We start from the raw sequence: 19,093 nt of genomic DNA, 5'->3' as shown, positions 1-19,093 counted from the left end.
TGGTCAGGAGCAGGTACCCAGAACTATGGAAGATGTTAGGCTCACGTCTGTTGGTGAAGATATGGAAAGATCTGCCCTCAAGTGGCTTGGACATGTGGAAAGAATGGAGGATGCTCGAACCCAAAAGATAGCTTTCAACTTGAAACCAGAAGGGAAACACCCACTAGGAAGATCTAGGAAGAGGTGGAAGGATAATGCTGCATTCCACTGCACTCAGAACTGGGGGGGCTAGCACCAACTCGGAAAAGTCAAATCAAATCAATTTTATTTATATAGCGCCAAATCACAACAAACAGTTGCCCCAAGGCACTTTATATTGTAAGGCAAGCCCATACAATAATTACGGAAAAACCCCAACGGTCAAAACGACCCCCTGTGAGCAAGCACTTGGCAACAGTGGGAAGGAAAAACTCCCTTTTAACAGGAAGAAACCTCCAGCAGAACCAGACTCAGGGAGGGGCACTCTTCTGCTGGGACTGGTTGGGGCTGAGGGAGAGAACCAGGAAAAAGACATGCTGTGGAGGGGAGCAGAGATCAATCACTAATGATTAAATGCAGAGTGGTGCATACAGAGCAAAAAGAGAAAGAAACACTCAGTGCATCATGGGAACCCCCCAGCAGTCTAAGTCTATAGCAGCATAACTAAGGGATGGTTCAGGGTCACCTGATCCAGCCCTAACTATAAGCTTTAGCAAAAAGGAAAGTTTTAAGCCTAATCTTAAAAGTAGAGAGGGTGTCTGTCTCCCTGATCTGAATTGGGAGCTGGTTCCACAGGAGAGGAGCCTGAAAGCTGAAGGCTCTGCCTCCAATTCTACTCTTACAAACCCTAGGAACTACAAGTAAGCCTGCAGTCTGAGAGCGAAGCGCTCTATTGGGGTGATATGGTACTACGAGGTCCCTAAGATAAGATGGGACCTGATTATTCAAAACCTTATAAGTAAGAAGAAGAATTTTAAATTCTATTCTAGAATTAACAGGAAGCCAATGAAGAGAGGCCAATATGGGTGAGATATGCTCTCTCCTTCTAGTCCCTGTCAGTACTCTAGCTGCAGCATTTTGAATTAACTGAAGGCTGTGCAAAAGTCTGAAAAGTTTGGTCTGAAAAGTGCAGTAGAAAGGCCATTCAAGTTGGAAATCCAATTGGGGAAAGTTCTGTGAAGACTGAGGCCGCCAATCTGGCATCAGGCATGTTGTTGGGCGCACAGTGAGTGGTAAACAGAATTACCTTTTAAGTAATATTAAGTTCGATGTTGTGTTTGATGGTGAATTTTATGCAATAAATGTAACTGATGGGTCTTGACTTGAATTGTGGACCTTGATGTTGCTCTCAGTACAGCAGTGGGTCGCAAATTTGTGACAATTCCCCCACCCCAGATGAAGAATGAAAATATCCCAGAAAGGAGCTCAATGTCCTTTTCCTGAGTAGATTCCCCCAAATGCATTTAGATCGGACATTGGAAATACCAACTTAGAAAATTAAAATCTTCTGACGTGCAATCGAACGCAGAGTAACACTGAGGAAATACTCAGAAAATGTAGAATTGGCAGAATGGACAGACTGAAGGAGGAGGGGGTCTTCCTGCACCATGAAGAATGGAGGAAAAGATGCTGTTGTGTTTGAAGTTTATGCTCAGGAGAACCTCTCCTTTGCCAAGATAATCCATTTACCTACCAGATGTTCCATATCAAGATACTGATTAAACAGCATGATAACTGTAGTGTGGTGTACCTTGGACTGATGTTGTCAGTTCTTATTTTGACTGATTCTCCTTTATCGTGCTTTGTCACACATGATGGGATTTATTCCAGACTTCTTTTTATCATTCTAAATGACTTCCTACAAAATGTTCTTTTAATAATGTTTAAGTCTGTTATTCAGACAACGTCTGCCAGCAGAGTTGTGTCAATTTAGAAACATTAGCATGCCAGAATAACCTCTGACCTTTATCAGCACTAGCTTTACACATTGAACTTTACTACCTTCAACAACAGGGGCACATTTCATCCAGTGGATCCCCCAAGGTTAGGTCCGGGAGGCTGCCAGGCACATGTAATGGTAGGGGGAAGCATGAATCCATTATGATAGGAAACAATGTTCTTTGGTATGATAAGTGAAAAAAGTATTTCCAGAATATTGTTTGAGAAAAGTGTGTTTTTACTCCTCGCGTAGTTGCACTGCCTCCGTGATTGACATAGATATCACAGATTGAGTGTGGGTCATGTTAACTTTGGAGAATTACAATAAACAGACACTCACTGAATGTATGTGACATCATGTGCACATTTGGTCATTTGATCACTGGTATGACCTGTGTTTACTAATGTGGGGTATTTGGGTACCGCTTGTCAGGATGTTTATTTGTATCCACGGTGCAAAGGTATTTTACCCCAACAAAAGCATGGCACTTGTTTGTGTAGTATTTGTCTGATATTCAACCCAACCACAATGTGAGAAATACTTTGCGTCAACCATTTAGATATTGCCTTTATCTGATCTGTCAGTTCAGTTATCTGACATCACGTGAGCAAGTGTTTAGTTCACTTTATATTTTGCTGCTCTTTCTTTTGTCATACATTTAAGTTTGTTTCCACTAACGACAAAAAAAAAAAAAAAATGTGTTGAGTCTTGTCCAAGTTCTCACTTGAGTCCAATTGCTTCTGTCTGAGTATTTACAGGGGAATTGATGTCATTGCTGTTCCCCGGCGTGCTTTTATTAGGAATGCTGCTAATTGTCTCAGCAACACCTAAATTGCAAACACATCGGCACATTTTCAGCAAACATTTGCTGAAGACGTGTGAGGTCAGATATTTTTTTGACAACTTGATTACTGGTACTTTTTATGCAACAGTACACTATTCCACGGAAACAACATATATGATTCCACATAGACAACATACAAATATTGATGATTGTATCTCTTGTACTATGATGGCTTCATTGCATTGCTACAGTAATTCATTTTGTATTGATTAAATTGTGGCACTTATGCTGTATTCCAAAGTGACTGTACAAAACTAATCAATATTATGTTATAAAATTACGTAGGTTTACAGTAAGAAACCCCATTTTAAATAGAAACCGCCATCATTTTTAACTACTTACTGCCCATCCGAGTGCATAATTGATTTTTTTTTTTTGTTTGTTTTTGTTATTTCATTATTATTTAGTTTTTGTTTGTTTTGAGTCACTGAGTCTAGAAACTTGGTGTTTTGTGGATTATGAGTGTCCACCTTGATGGTGTTGAGCACACAACTGACTGGTCATCACTTCCTCCACCCAGTATTTTTTGTACCGTCAGAAAGTACCCTATAGCAGTAGCTAAAAATGGTTCAGGAACTAGAGATAAGCAAGCAAAATTCTTTGTTTCTTGGTCCAAAAGTAGCCTGAATTTATCCACCTGTCCTGTCCCCAACAGTAGTTTAAAGTTGATAATTATTTAACGCAAGAAGACATGTCAGTTGTGTTTGTTTAGCACTGCGTAGGTTCCAGAGATATTTGGTGGAGCTCCCCTGCTTCCCTGTAATTCCCCACAGAAGCCTGGGGCAATCTGTGTCACTGACATAAATTCCTTCTCCCTTTCTTCTTTCTCTACCTATGCGCACGTAGACAAACACAGCACAGCACCATGTGTCTGCAATATGGGAGGTCCTCACGCTTTAGTTCCCTAAATTTTACAAGAAATGTCTTTCCACATGCTGTGACAAACAATTATTTTTTACAATTGATTGGTCACCAATTATTTTTGCTATTTGTTCGACTCATCGGATCGTATGTAAATTGCAGCATATCGCTCCAGAATGCAGCTGTTGTCTTTGAATGTTGCTGTTGTTAGTTATATCATTTAATTAATTAATTATTTTATTATGTGTTATTGTTGGCAGTATTGTTTTAATACATTCATGCCAGAGAGAGAGAGAGAGAGACCTTCTCAAAGGTTGTTTCATATTTCTTTTCCATCATTGCAGTGAAATGAGATCGATCTCATGTCAGTCACCGACATGTTCAAGATTGCTTCAGTCAGGATATTTGCTTGTTGAGGTGTGCATGTTGTTGACTCGGTAACAAAGTCATCCATTGAAGAGGAACGTATTTTTTTTTAGCACTGTAACGTAGCGTTATAAAACATTAGCGTTATCACATTTCCTATTCAAACATGACATCACGTGAGCAAGTGTTTAGTTCACTTTATATTTTGCTGCTCTTTCTTTTGTCATACATTTAAGTTTGTTTCCACTAACGACAAAAAAAAAAAAAAATGTGTCGAGTCTTGTCCAAGCTCTCACTTGAGTCCAATTGCTTCTGAGTATTTACAGGGGAAATGATGTCATTGCTGTTCCCCGGCGTGCTTTGAGCTGAAACAACTAATCGAGTTAATCAATTAAAATCGATTATTAAAATAGTTGTTAACTAATTTAGTTGATTAGTTGCTAAATAACTTTGTTTTACCGCAAATGTTTCGTTTCTTCCAATTAATCAACCGAGCTTTGCTTTGAATCTTGAACCAATGAAGCAGTGCTTCGAGCTGCTGCTTCGTTGGTTTCATTTGTTTTATTTTGCTTTATCTAAATTTTTCTCCACTAAAACCCTAAAGAGCATATGTCTGTGAGGAATATTTACCTTTTTTTATGTTAAACTGACCTGTTATGGTCTTCTGAAATAGTTGATAGATGTATTTTATGCTAACACATTAGCATGTCTATGGCGTTTTCAGTGTTAAAGTTAGCATTAAGCTGCTGGCATTTCAGCATGTTTGTGCATTTGTTTTCTGTATAATAATTAATGGCTCAGCGTTTGCTGTCATAAAAGAGTCAGATGTATTACAAATTATAATTTTTAATTTATTTTTATTTATATATTAATAATAATAGCAACAATAATAATAGTAATAATAACTAATAATGCTACAATACAATTTTAGAGAAAGAGACATGAGTCACATGTGTTATTGTGAAATGACCACATAGTTTACAAGTTATACAGAGAATGTTGGACATATGAGTCAGGCTCCAGTTTTTGATTTAGGTTTTATGGTTAACTGGTTATGCTAATTGCTCATTTGCAGCAACAAAAATACCTCTTTTTTCGCCATATAATTTATAACATATGTTTGTGTTGTTTTATGGCAACTCAACACTTTGATAAAGCAGTGTCATTTGAAATAATTATTTTTGTTCTTTATTATAAACTGTTTTATTCTTTATTATTTTATATTTCAACAGCCAAGGGGCATTTGACGATTTCTTGATTTTCAAGTATTTTAAGGTTTCAAATAATGTTCTGTTGTGAAATAAAGTGATGAAAGGAGAGAAAAATTGTTTCCCTGGCACATTTAAAAAAAATTCCCCGCTAATCTGATTAATCAATTAAAAACCCCATCAGATTCATCGATGATCCAAATAATTGTTTGTTGCAGCCCTAGCTATCAATATAAGTAGCTCACTATAGATGTTAATGTTAGCGGCTAACTAGCCAGTTTGCTTACTGAGACGACTGTCCCTCTTTGTCAGAATCAGCCACATCGTGTTTCCTTCTCAGATGCTCCTGCATCGCTGTTGTACTGCCGTGGAAGGCATGTTCTGCCTTGCAGTTTTTGTATTGCACCTTCTCTCTTTAATTTGGTTAAAAAGGTCCCAAACCTTTGATCTTCGTTGCCGGCTAGCATCACGGCTAACCCAGATTACCGCTGCTGCACATGTGCGTCAAGGACAGAAAGGCAGCAGAAGGTAAAGCAGCACTTTTGAGAGGAAAAAGAAAGCTTAAAAAAGGATTACTCCGATTTAGATCGTCGACGTAATTGTGACTAGTTGACTAATCGTGGCAGCCCTAGTTATAGTTCCACTGTTTTTCAACTGATATCTTCAGCTGTCCTCCTGATGTGCTCATTTATCATTTAGACTTAACAGTGGTAATAAAAAACAAAAAAGCTGGGGTACTGAGGTTATCAGAGTGTGGGAGTATGAGGTATTTCTTCTAATCTATGTTTCCAGTCAGAATTAAGCACTTCAGACGTGTGGGGAAATCTTGGAAGTTAATAGCACATAAATCCAGTAAATCAGTATTTGCTGACTAATGTGCTTTGCAAAGGTCAGACTCTGTTGCGTGATCTTCTTGTGTAATACCAAAGCATGTCCATGCGTGCCAGTTAAATGTTTTCAGAGATAACAGGGAGGTGATGGTCCAGTGGGCATTGGGCTTGAGACCAGAAGATAACAGGGGATCTTTGGGGTTTGTCTCACTGGAGAATAGAAATGTGTATTTTATTTATAACTTCAGTGTTGCTGTGATACCTGCTGTGGTTATTGTGGTCAGTACGGAGCGAATCGTTGCACATGAATGTCGAATGTCACAACTGTAAGGCAATTGTAAGTTTGAAGCGATCATTGCGATATACGTTTTTGGTGCACAAGAATGCACTTATTGAAATCTCTTACCTCGTGTAGAGTTATTTCAAGAGGATTCCATTTACAATCACGGATTTTCAACCAAAATCTGAAACGCACCAAAAATGAATGAAACTATCACAGAAATGAGCTCTATATCCCATCATGTCATTCCTTTTTCCATCTCTATGGTAAGTGGTAGCTACAAGTTAGCTAATGAGCTAGCTTGTAGCTACCACTTACATGCCTCTTGCTAGCAGAAGCAAGCTAACTTGCTTCTTGTGTCAGTACAGGTGGCTAACCAGCAACAAGCTCGTTTGTTGATGGCGGTTACCCAGCAAATATTTCTAGGTTGCTATGATATCGTGACGTCACTTTTTGGTCAATATGATGTTGTCATGATGTCATTGTGTAGACTCCCAGCTACGTTTTAGCAACATCAAGTGGCATTGTATTGTGACCATTACGCAACCTTCTCACAACCAAAACATAACCTTTATATGCTGCGGCTTTTTGGTAATCAAATGGTCACAGAAAAGTTATTTTTTGGTTGACTCTATCTTGACCAAAACCTGACATCACCAATACCTCGTGTTTGCTGGGTACAAGTTAGCTTGCGATGTTGAACTTTTGGTATGTCAAGGTGCATCAAAATCTGTGGAGTAGATGTCAGATACTGACATCTGGCACTTTCTGTTTTCATCCCTGCTCATGTGGTACAGCCATTCTCTTCTTGGCCATTTATTCTGTGTTCCACAGAGTCTTTTAGGGTCCCATCATCCCCTGCTCGTTTGGAGTGGTTCTGGTTCGACTCACTCACTCATCTTCAACTGAGGTGGGGTGCACCCTGGACAGGACTCCAGTCTGTCATAGTGCCACCGGTTCAACTACTCATCACACACGAGAAAAGAAACACAAACCACGATGAAATGCAGTCACCAAGGGCAGTTGAGGTTTATTTTTCATTTATCAAATCCAACAACGAATCACACCCAAATTATGTGTCATCTATATTCCCATTCCAGAAGGTTCCACTACAGTGGAATGCAGCGTAAAGCCCCTTTCACAGCGGGCCTGCATACAGTTACATATGCTGCGTATCTAATAACGCAGGAATGTATGCGTCAGTTGCGCGCAGTAGTGGGGTGGTGGGGGGGGGAGCTTGAAGCGGTGAGAGCGCCGAGGAGCTGCAGCCAGACTCTAATGAGCAGGTGTGCGCTCTGATTTCTCTTCTAGCTTCCTGTGACCACAGAGCTGCAGCCGGCGATCGCACAGGCAGCGATCTCCGTGAGGAGATGTGGAGATGTCCTCCGTGAGGGCGCTTGATGTGGACATGTCCTCTACCTGGCGATCGGTCTGTGAGCAGGAGTTGATGGACTTTATTTAACATAATCGTGAGAGAACTCATGAGGCGGTGAGAGCACAGAGGAGCTGCGTGATTTACAGCACGGCAGCAACAGAGCACAGCAGGAACCATAGATTGGCGTTGGGTAGCGTTATATTGTGTGGGTGTGGCATCCATCATGTTAAGTACCGTCACGTTGCCTCAACTTGCGTGAAAACTACTTCCTTTCTGCGTCCAGTGCTCTACGCAGAAAAGCCACGAAATAATTAAACATGTTTAATTAAACAAAAAATTAAACGTTTAATTTTTTGCATCCGTTTCACTCCGCCCTTTGCGTCCCTCAGCGTATTGTGGCATTAGGCTGCCGCATGACACAACTCTGTTAGCCGGTGTTAAAGGGGCTTAGCATCGGTTGTTGTGATTGGTTATCAACATGAATCGCCTCATCAAATTTCACACTTTACATCATAGTTGAACTCGGCGAGAACTTTCTAGCTGCTCACATGATTATTTCATGCCCTTGAGCAGATCCATACAAATCTGTAAATTGGGGAATATTGCTTTGAAACAAAGTCAAATTGACTTTGAAACAGTCACTTCATAAGCAACCCTGAACATCTCTGTTGCAGGTTACTTTCTTTTGGCGTGGAGTTTCCATACAGTAAGTGTTACCAAAGACTTTAAGGAGAGCACAAAGGGTTTTATCACTGTGTTATCTGTTCCTCCTATGTGCAGTGAAAGGCGTGAAGCTTTTGCTCCTCCACAGCCTCAGACAGCTGTGTGAAAAGCAGAGGAGGGGCATTTGGGACTGTGTCTTGACCGTAAAGCCAAAAAAAAGTGTGTGTGTGTGTGTGTGTGTGGGTGGGGGGTGGGGTGCTGATAAATAGGACGACAGGTCGATGACTCTAATCTCCTCGTAGCTAGAGCTTCCCATCATGCTTTGCACAGCCTCTCTCACAGAACTCTTTATGGCCTTGGTTTTGGCACCAGATCTCACACACTTGCCAACAGCAACAAGCTTTTTGGTGTGAATCGTCCATTATCACTATTTTCCTACATCCCCGGATCAACGTAAAACAGTGTGGAAAATAGTTCTGACTTTCATGGAATGTGAGAAAGTGTAATGAGAAGAAATTTAACTTGACACTTGAAATCCCAAGAGCATGACCGGAGCAAAAGCACACAGGTTCACCGGCAGTGAAAAGTGTCAGATAGTGCGTTATCGGTGGCACAAACGCAAACTCTTCTTGGCTTTTGAGACATGCTTGTTTGAAACTCTTTGAACTCCTCATATTGAATTACTAAGTGTCTGGAAAAGTGCAACGTCAAGTAACCAAATGGAAAGACGATGTTGTAATTTGTAAGAGCCGCGACATATAAACAGCACATTAACATAACCCAGCCTTGTGCACTTGAAAGACTTCTGGGATTCATCTGTTTATCCATTCAGTCATCCTTTCTTCCTTGCGTCTTGCAGGATGTGAAGATATTTCGAGCACTCATCCTGGGAGAGTTGGAGAGAGGGCAGAACCAGTACCAGGCGCTGTGCTTTGTTTCTCGCCTCAACCGCAATGAGATCATCCCCAGTGAGTCCATGGCCCGCCTCAGGCAGGTATGACGTGGCAGCTCCCCAAGGTAGCCAACAAGTGGTGCGACATTTTGTTGTACAGAGCTTGGATGGGGATGAGAATTTTGAGGTACATTTGGAAGGATTAGTGAAAATTTCCATGTCATAACGCTTCACATGACTAAGATGATTCAAGACTTTTAACTCGGTTGATGCTGGTTTGGTTGGTAAATTCAAGAGGGGAAGAAAAAGCCTTGAAGATGACCAAAGATCTTGGCAACCTTCAACACCCTCCACCCAAGAAAACATTACACCAACACCACACAGTGAGAACTGACTATTTGGTACTGATCTACCCATGTTGACAGTCCCCTGTGAGACAGCTGAGAACATTCAGTCAAAAGGTTTTGGTCAGTGGCTGCCACGCTTTATGACTCATAATCACAAATCCACCAGACTTGCATCAAAAGTTAAATTGGAGTCTTCTGAAATCCACCTAATTTCATCTACAGTTTATAACTCTGGAAGGTTGTTGGGTCTGTGTTCTGGGACCAGACACAAGTAAACAAATCATACAGTGGAAACACCCATTCTTACCCCTTTCAAAGAAGGCGTAGGTTGTTTCATTTGTGGGGAAAGTGGTGAGTTCCTTGATACAGGCATGATTCTGTGGGGAGTTTGCCAAAGGGCCGGGCCATAAACTGTTCATGAAGCAGGTATGCAAAGAGATTAAGGACAAATGCCTTGAATTGTTGACACAAACTGTTTTGGGTTTTGTTTCCCCCAGGACTCGAGTCACAAGTGGTTTACCTTCTGCCATGGAATCAGTCCTGATTTGTTCAGTCTTATGGCCCCTTCACACACAGTGCAAAATTTGGACAGCGTTTGGACGAAAAGGTTGAAACAGTTCAAAATTAGCGCACCACGAAACATCGTTCTGACGGGTAGGTGTGCACAAACCCAGTGCAAGTGTTCGTGCACGCGCCGGTGTCTTTCGGGCAGGAACACACAGTGCCAGCTGCGGCACACAGTGCCAGCTGCGGCACATTGCGCTGCTTATGTGGAGGAAATATAAAAAAGACAGCCGGTACCTGTGGGACCACATTGCCCCGCTTATTTCAATTTCAGTTTATTTTCATTTATATAGCGCCAAATCACAACAGAGTTGCCTCAAAGTGCTTCACACAGGTAAGGTCTAACCTTACCAACCCCCAGAGCAAAAGTGGCAAGGAAAAACTCCCTCTGAGGAAGAAACCTCAAGCAGATCCGACTCAAAGGGGTGACCCTCTGCTTGGGCCATGCTTCAAACATAACTACAGAACAATTCACAGAGCAATTCACGGACGAATATACACGCTTATGTGGAGTATAAAAAAAAATAAAACCAGCCTGTACCTGTGGGACCACATCGCGCCACTTATGTGGGGAAAAAAAAAGATCATACGACCCACTGGACGCGAACCCACGCCGTCCAAAAGCTCTGGTTGCCAATCAGAGACTTTACCACTGAGCTACGGAGCTGTTCTTTGAAAGCTGCGGGAATCTGCCTCATATCAGGAAGGACATGGAAGTATTACAAAAAAATTACAATCACACAGCATATAAAAAATACACATTTATCAAGCGAGCAATACAAATATGATCCATCTGTTCCTCTGTAAATGACCCATGGTCACAGACATACAGTCATGAAATGACATGAATGAGAAGCAGTTCACACTGTTGGCGCAACTCCAACCGGCGTTGCACGTCTTGTGGATGACGTGCTGAAGGACACCGCGTCATGTGGAACAAAGCTCACGTGGGTGACATGACAGTGAGATCGCCTGCTGCATGTTCTGATGTGACGGTCCGTTTCAACCTGGGAGCAGCCTGTCCATGTACCCACGCTCGCTTGCTGCAGCACATCGCCACAGTGATATATGTTTTTATTTATGTCCACTTGATAACAGCAAACAGACACGCGCGTCACAATGGGCAGTTGGTTGTCCATGTCTGTCCATACACAGTACGTGGTGTCCAGCTGGAATGTCCAGATCCACAGATTTCCACAGCCACTTCAATGGGAGGACACACCTCCTGTCATCTTGGGCGCACACCAAAACCACACTTGTGTGGGACTGAGACAAATTTCTCTGAGAGTATGAAAGTGATTGTCTGCAGTCTGTTATCATGCCGAATGCGACTGGCCACACATTTTCTCAGTGCCATGCGAGTGGTGTTAGATGTTCGTACGTGTCATCTGGAATTTGGCCGGCACCTGCCGTGAGAGGGTGCAGTGGCTTCGCACTTTGTCTTTCAGGCACTTGTGTGCACAAATAGTTGTAGCAACAGGTGTACGAAGTGTTGGAGGCAGGGGCGACATTACACGGTTTGCACACGATTCCTGTGTCACGTGCACTAAGTGTGCACTTTGTCCAAACTTCGCACTATGTGTGAAGGGGCCCTTACATATGTCCAAATGTCAATTCATTTGTTTGTCTTTGCATCCATTTGGATTATATATGACAAGAAGTAACTCCTATATGACCTGAGGCCCGTTGGCCCTTATCTCCAGATTCCGTAGCATGAAGTGGTTGGGAGTTTACGACTGCTTCCTGAACAGAGAGGCCAGTTTGATACAGGTTACTTTCCCAGCTGTATCCGGTACCCATTTTACCACTGAATGGACTGAGACAATGCAGATAAAGCGTCTTGTCCAACGACACAATCAATCAGTCAACATTTATTTATAAAGCGCTTTACAGCACCGACTGGTGTCCAAAGTGCTTAACATTAAAAACACAAATTTACAAAAATAAAACACATATAAAATAAAATTTTAAAACATAAAAAAAGAACATAAAAATAACAGAACATGTCACCTCCCCACTAAGTGTTAAAAGCCAGTTTAAATAAATAAGTCTTTAACTTAGATTTAAAAAGTGCTAGGTCAGGAATAGTACGTAACTCAAGAGGTAGCTCATTCCACAGTCTGGGGCCAGCTACCGCGAAAGCATGATCACCCCAGCGTTTATATCTTGACCTTGGAACTAAGTAAAGCTGGCCAGACGCCCTTAATGTCCTACTGTAGGTGCGCAGAGTTAAAATTTCAGACAAGTAGGGAGGTGCAAGGCCATAAATAGCTTTAAAAACAAACATTAAAATTTTAAAATCAATTCTAAAACGAACTGGAAGCCAGTGGAGTGAGTACAGGACGGGTGTAATATGCTCACGTCTAAAAGTGTTTGTCAAAAGACGAGCAGCAGCATTCTGCACCAACTGGAGATGTGCAAGAGATGACTGATTAATGCCCGAATAAAGTGCATTACAATAATCAAGTCTGGAGCTGATGAAAGCATGAATGGCCGTCTCAAGATCACATCTACTGAGAAAATGCTTTATTTTAGCCAAAAGGTGAAGTTGGAAAAAACTAGCTTTGACAACAGAATTTATCTGTTGATCGAACCTCAAACAGCTGTCAAATATCACTCCCAAATTCTTGACAGCTGGTTTTACATAGTTAGCCAAAGCACCAAAATTTGGTGTTACCACATTTGGTATGCCAGTGCGCTCAAACACCATGATTTCAGTTTTACCATCATTCAGGTAAAGGAAGTTTTGGGACAGCCACTGCTTTACATCATGAATGCAATTTAATAATGATGACAAAGCATCACTCCCATTAGTCCTCACAGGCAGATAGATCTGACACAGACAGGTAGCGCGAGCAGGATTTAAACCCATGTCATATGACAAACCGCTGAACAGAATAACATTCATTTTTCCAGGTTTACTGACTGTGTAGTCTTGAATAAGTACAAAACTGAGGTTTTAGTGTACATTATTAACAAATTTAGGGCCATTAGTCAGCTTCCATAGTCCTGGTAAGGCAGCCAACAGTTCTACCAACTACTAGCAATAACTGAAACGAATTAGTTTCAGTTATCGCTTGTAGTCACTAGTGATATTTCAGTGGCCACTAGTATGACGTAATTGTTGCCAATGCTACAGGACAACATTATAGTCAACAGGAACGAAAAAAAACTCTTGCAGCACTGTAGTCTCCTGATTTAGCAGCATCTGACTTCCAGCTATTCCCAAAGTGTAAAAATTATGAGCTGAACAGTAGTTTGAACATGATGATGACAACATTATTGTACAGTTGTGGACCTTTTTGTTGAGCAGATTCAAGCCTACGGAGCAGAGATACAATTACTGTAGCACTTTTTATCAGAGTTGCATTCACCAAACAAGGTTCTCAGATTCTTTTCGCTGCTTCTGCCGGTTCTGGCTTCTTAGAATAGGGGACATCACTTGGATGGATGGTGAGATGTCTTGGTGACCACTCGGAGGTTCAGTTGAGTCTGGTCTGCTTGGTTTCTTCCTATGCAATTAAAAAAAAAAAAAAAAAGTCCAAAGTTTTCCTTACCACTTACTCTCTTCATAGGGTGGGTATAAGATCAAGAACTTTCTCATGTGTAGCACCCATGCATTTGGCACAACATAAATAAATTGAATTAAAATGTGGCCTACCAAGGAAATTACTGAGAGATTATCTATTCCAGAAGGCAGTGTAGTTGTGCTCAAATCCTTTGTTCCAACATGAAGAGTTCAGATTATTGGATATATTGGCCCAGAATGCAAACACTGATTATTCCGATGTCTCTGCAGAAAAATCCTCAAGCTATTCGATTGGCTGAAGAGCGGCGAGGACTGGAGCAGCTGACCATGAGCGTGGCGGTTAATCTGAGCCGAGCCTGGCAGCTCAGCTCCCACATCCACAACATGTGCAGTGAAGCACGTGAGGCCATCTATACCAGGGAGGCTGATGTCAAACACTGGCTGGACAAAGGTCAGGGTTCATTTTAGGCTTTTTCCTGTTGTTGCTACTGGTGATGACCATATGAATCTTCATGAAGTACTGTTTTTTTGTTTTTTCCTCTGCCCACAATATGATCGTCTATTTTCAAAAAAGGGTTCCAATCACATTGCACTTCAGTTTGTTTTGAACTTTTTTGTGATACTGCCATCTAGTGGGCTCAGAAAAAATAGCAAATGCTTCACAAAGCCTCATTTTGCCATTACTATCTTCAGCTGCTTCTTTTGAGGGAAAGTTGTCTTTGTTTCGCACATGTGCAAGTCCTGATTACTTCTTTCCAGCTTCACCTCTTGACATCTGTATCCTCACACCCCCTCCTCACTATCTCCGTTAACCATTTCTGTCTCTAACACTCCTTTCCACTTCCTTTTAAAATTCTCACTCCAGGCATTTTGTTAATAATGTGCTTTTCTTCTGCATGTTATCTGTTGTTCTCCAGCCACATTTCCAAGTTTTATCTCAAATATATCTCTGGAAATAAGATAGTGTAGACTGTTGTTGTTTGTCCAGAGTTTCACTGTGTAGATACAAGAGCCCTTGCAGTGAGATCATTTATATTGATAGCAGTAAAGCCCAAATTATCCAGGGTGAGGAGAATCTATATGACTGCAGTATTATCAGCTGACAGTACTGTTATCGTGGAAACAATGTTGATGGTCATGGTTCACCAGGCGCTTTGCCCTATTATGTTCAGAATCACAGTCGCATCACTTTTGCATAACAAAGCTGTCCTTCACTGCAGCATCTCCTCCCTTACCCATTTTGTTTGCTCTCTTCAGTTCAGTACAGTATGTAATGGAGGTAAATCACAAAGGGAATAATTCACACGAGCATATTTCTAACTCATACCCCTTCTTCAGTATGCAAACTCAACCATCTTCTTGCTGTTAAATCGGCTACATGATGACATTCAAACTTGTATTTGATTCAGTGCAACTTTCTTTCATTAATATGCAGACTTTTATGGGAAAAAGCGCTCACGAATTGAATATTTACTGCACTGGGTTTATGTTTCATCAGGAGAAATCAGCACTATGATTGAAACCATGCAGCCAACTAATGACAGCATAGTTTCAAAGATATTTGTTTCATCTGAAACAACCAAAGGTCAGCATGTCCATTTAGATCACGAACATGAATGAATGAGTGAATTTATTCGGCACACACAGGTCCAGAACAACAAAAACTTACAACCAAAGACAGAAATAGTCCAACAATGCACCCATTTGCCCGAAAGGGTGTAGGCAGAAGCAAAAGCTTGTAAATGCCTACCCCATTAACCAAAATTTAAAATTATACATATGTATATAAAATTATACATATACCCATCATACTACTTCAAAGTATACATTGATCCATGAATTTGAATTTCAAAAAAAAAACACAAATATGCAAGCAGCAGTGCACAACAGAATCAGAACACAATCATTCACAACGCAACAGAATCAATAAACCTAATTTAACATGCCATAGCAAGTAATCACATAATTTTTATAGAGCTTTTTAAAACCACCCAAACTACCGAGTGATTTTATATTATCCAGGCACTTACTCCAAATATTTACACCTTTGATGGAAATACAATGACTTTTTACAGTAGCTTAAATCTTTGATTTCTGAAATAATAATGTTCCTCGTAAATTGTAACTGGAATCCCTCATTTTAAACAGGTCCTGGACGTGTTATGGCAGAAGTCTGTTTTTCACTTTGATTTTCACTATTGCACTGCAACTGGATGGCCCTAATCTCGTTGTACCAATGTATAATGACAATAAAAGGCATTCTGATTCTGAACACAATTTGTATTATAATGTAATCAATCAAGTCGCAAAATTTCAAAATATGCAAACAGACAAACAAAGGATTAGTTGGCTCACGATAACATTTCTTACTAATAATTCTTATAGATTTCTTTTGAAGTAAAAATATGGGATTTGTGTTAGATTTATAGGTGGTTCCTCAAACTTCAATACAGTAGTTCATGTATGGAACAAGTAATGAGTGCTATAAAAGTAACTAATAAGTGTTGGGGGAGGAAGTCTTGTGCTTTATACAAAATGGCGATGATCTTTGACATTTTAGATTGAACATAATTTATATGTTTTCCAACATAATTATCGTCAATAAAGACCCCAAGAAATTTAGTTTCATTGAGTTCAATTTCAACATCACGTCCTCATAAATTTCTACACAAGTTCCTGGGCTTATTACCAAATATGATACACTTTGTTTTACCAAAGTGAAGCGACAATTTGTTAGAATCAAACCATTCCTTGAACTTCTGTAGGTCCCTCTGCACCGTGTCAGAGTGTGTCCCAAATGATCCCCACTACAAAACACATCATATCATAAGCAAATAAAAGACAACTCATAATCTTAGAAACTAAACATATGTCATTGATATATAAAAGAAACAGTAAAAATATGGGATTTGTGTTAGATTTGTAACATAAGGAAATAACCACAATATTGTAGTTTCAGGAGAGTGTATTTCCAGTTTCAGCTCAGTGAAGGTGCTCTGACAAAAATGTGAATATGGTATAACTTGTGCTTCTTGGAGCACCGACAGCTGTGTGACTTTCTAGAGGAAGTTCAGGAGTATTTGGCTGCGTACAGTTCAATGGAATAGTTGTGTCTTTTGGGTTGTTGGATTAACGTATGGGAGGACAGAATGAGGTCAGTCGCAGTCACTGATCTGAACTTTATCTGGGCTATACAGACTCATGTGGCTTCTAAACAGAACTTTAATGAAGCCACAACCCACTTATTAGCCTGTTTTTACTAGGCAGTGTGATGGCAATTTGAACGTAAGTGTTTCTTGGAGCCAGTCTAATAAGATGGCTGGTGTAGCTTTTATGAATTCATTACTTGTGTTAATTTTAAAACGTGACACCACGCAGTCAAAATAGGCTTATGTTGGCTTTTTAATGCCATCAGTTTTGATAATTATGTCTCCATACTGCTTGTTTTATAGGAGTAGATGGCTCCATGTTTGAGGTCCTGCCCCAAACCACAGACGTGCCCAACGTTCAAGCCTGTCACTCCACAGAGGACTTGTGGCAGCCGTGTCTTTGCACATACAGCCTACGTCTGGAGTGGTACCCTTGTCTTCTGAAGTACTGCCGCAGCCGGGACACAACGGGCAAAAGCTCCACATATAAGTGCGGCATAAAGAGCTGCAGCAAGGGCTACCACTTCACCTACTACGTGCCTCAGAAACAGCTCTGCCTCTGGGATGAGGAGACCTAGAGTTTTGTTGGACGCTCACACGGCAAGAACCAACACAGAGACGCTGGTGGGGAACTGTCTCAGATACCCAAGCTGAAGGAAATTCAGGTTCCAAGATCAAAACACTTATGGAAGCAGGAATATTTGCTTCCGTTTGATCTAAAAAGGTCCATCAGTTTTACACCCTTATAACGACGTCCGTTTTAATGTGATGTCACACTGGTGCCTTTTTTTTAATAAATAATTGGCAAGTGTATCTTCTCATCTAAGCTGTGTTTGGCGCAGAGCCTGACAGCAGCAGAGGAGCTGTGAATTTTTGTCAAAGGAGGTGCACGAGCACACAAGCTCCCATTTGGAAAAGGAACATTCAGATGTGATATTTATCTTCTGTCAGTCATCATCAAACGAAAGCCCTGTGGAAAAATGGCTTCCAGCCAAGGAAAGTTGTCTTAAGAGTTTCGGCTGACAAAATGCTTCTCAGATGCTGGCTTTATTTATTTTGGTTGCAAAGTGAAATTTATACACTGTTTTAAAAAATAATAATAAATGAATAAATAAAAAAGGTTGAGAAAATTTAAATGGGAACCTTTTTTTTTTAGTTTCAGTTCATCCTTTCACTCAGGACAAAAATAGTTTAAATTGCTACATGATTGATTTCAAGTGCAAATACTGTCACAGGCATAACTGCTACATTATGTAATTGCACGGGGCAAGCCCAAAACACAAAATAAAACACATCTTGTTGCAAATGAAGATGCAAATATGGCATGCAAATTGTCTGGTAGCACAGAGAGGATCCCCACAGAGGTAAAGGTGTGCATGTTTAACTCACCAAATGTAAATAAATTTTTTGAAATGACCAGTTATACAGTAGTTGCTTACCTTAGCCTCCAGCCCATCGGGTGGTGCTGTTGCTCTCCACTGTAGCCAAATCATTTTCATCCTGAGTGAAATGATACTACAAACATCTAAAAATAGAATCAAGGTTGAAAAATACCAGTGTTCCCCTTTAAAATATTCTAGCAACAAGCTGTTAGAAATTTAACATTAGTTGCGTCATTTAAATTCCTCAAACTGGTATGTTGCATTTGCTCAACTTAAAATTCAGATTCAGATCAACTCAATTGCTACTTCAGCTTACCCGTTTTAAAATACAGTAGTGTTCAGAATAATAGTAGTGCTATGTGACTAAAAAGATTAATCCAGGTTTTGAGTATATTTCTTATTGTTACATGGGAAACAAGGTACCAGTAGATTCTCACAAATCCAACAAGACCAAGCAGTCATGATATGCACAATCTTAAGGCTATGAAATTGGGCTATTAGTAAAAAAAAAAAAAAAAAGTAGAAAAGGAGGTGTTCACAATAATAGTAGCATCTGCTGTTGACGCTACAAACTCAACTATTATGTTCAAACTGCTTTTTTTTTTTTTTTAGCAATCCTGTGAATCACTAAACTAGTATTTAGTTGTATAACCACAGTTTTTCATGATTTCTTCACATCTGCGAGGCATTAATTTTGTTGGTTTGGAACCAAGATTTTGCTCATTTACTAGTGTGCTTGGGGCCATTGTCTTGTTGAAACACCCATTTCAAGGGCATGTCCTCTTCAGCATAAGGCAACATGACCTCTTCAAGTATTTTGACATATCCAAACTGAGCCATGATACCTGGTATGCAATATATAGGCCCAACACCATAGTAGGAGAA

General features: G+C 40.5%; 1 protein-coding gene across 1 annotated transcript in view; it reads left to right on the top strand.

Moving 5' to 3' along the window:
- oafa (OAF homolog a (Drosophila)) overlaps positions 1-18,370 on the top strand; it is a 48,779-nt gene extending 30,409 nt beyond the window's left edge. Inside the window, exons 3-5 of the mRNA XM_034168728.1 lie at positions 9,205-9,339; positions 13,948-14,128; positions 17,130-18,370. Of these exons, the coding sequence (XP_034024619.1) occupies positions 9,205-9,339; positions 13,948-14,128; positions 17,130-17,404 (591 nt within the window). The 3' untranslated portion in view covers positions 17,405-18,370. The remainder of the gene's footprint in view (positions 1-9,204; positions 9,340-13,947; positions 14,129-17,129) is intronic.
- The last annotated feature ends 723 nt before the right edge of the window (positions 18,371-19,093 follow it).

The sequence above is a fragment of the Thalassophryne amazonica genome, chromosome 4 (assembly GCF_902500255.1).
Source record: "Thalassophryne amazonica chromosome 4, fThaAma1.1, whole genome shotgun sequence".
Classification (NCBI taxonomy): domain Eukaryota; kingdom Metazoa; phylum Chordata; class Actinopteri; order Batrachoidiformes; family Batrachoididae; genus Thalassophryne; species Thalassophryne amazonica.
The sequence above is the reverse complement of the archived record's forward strand: the minus strand, read 5'-3'. Positions and strand labels throughout refer to the sequence as shown.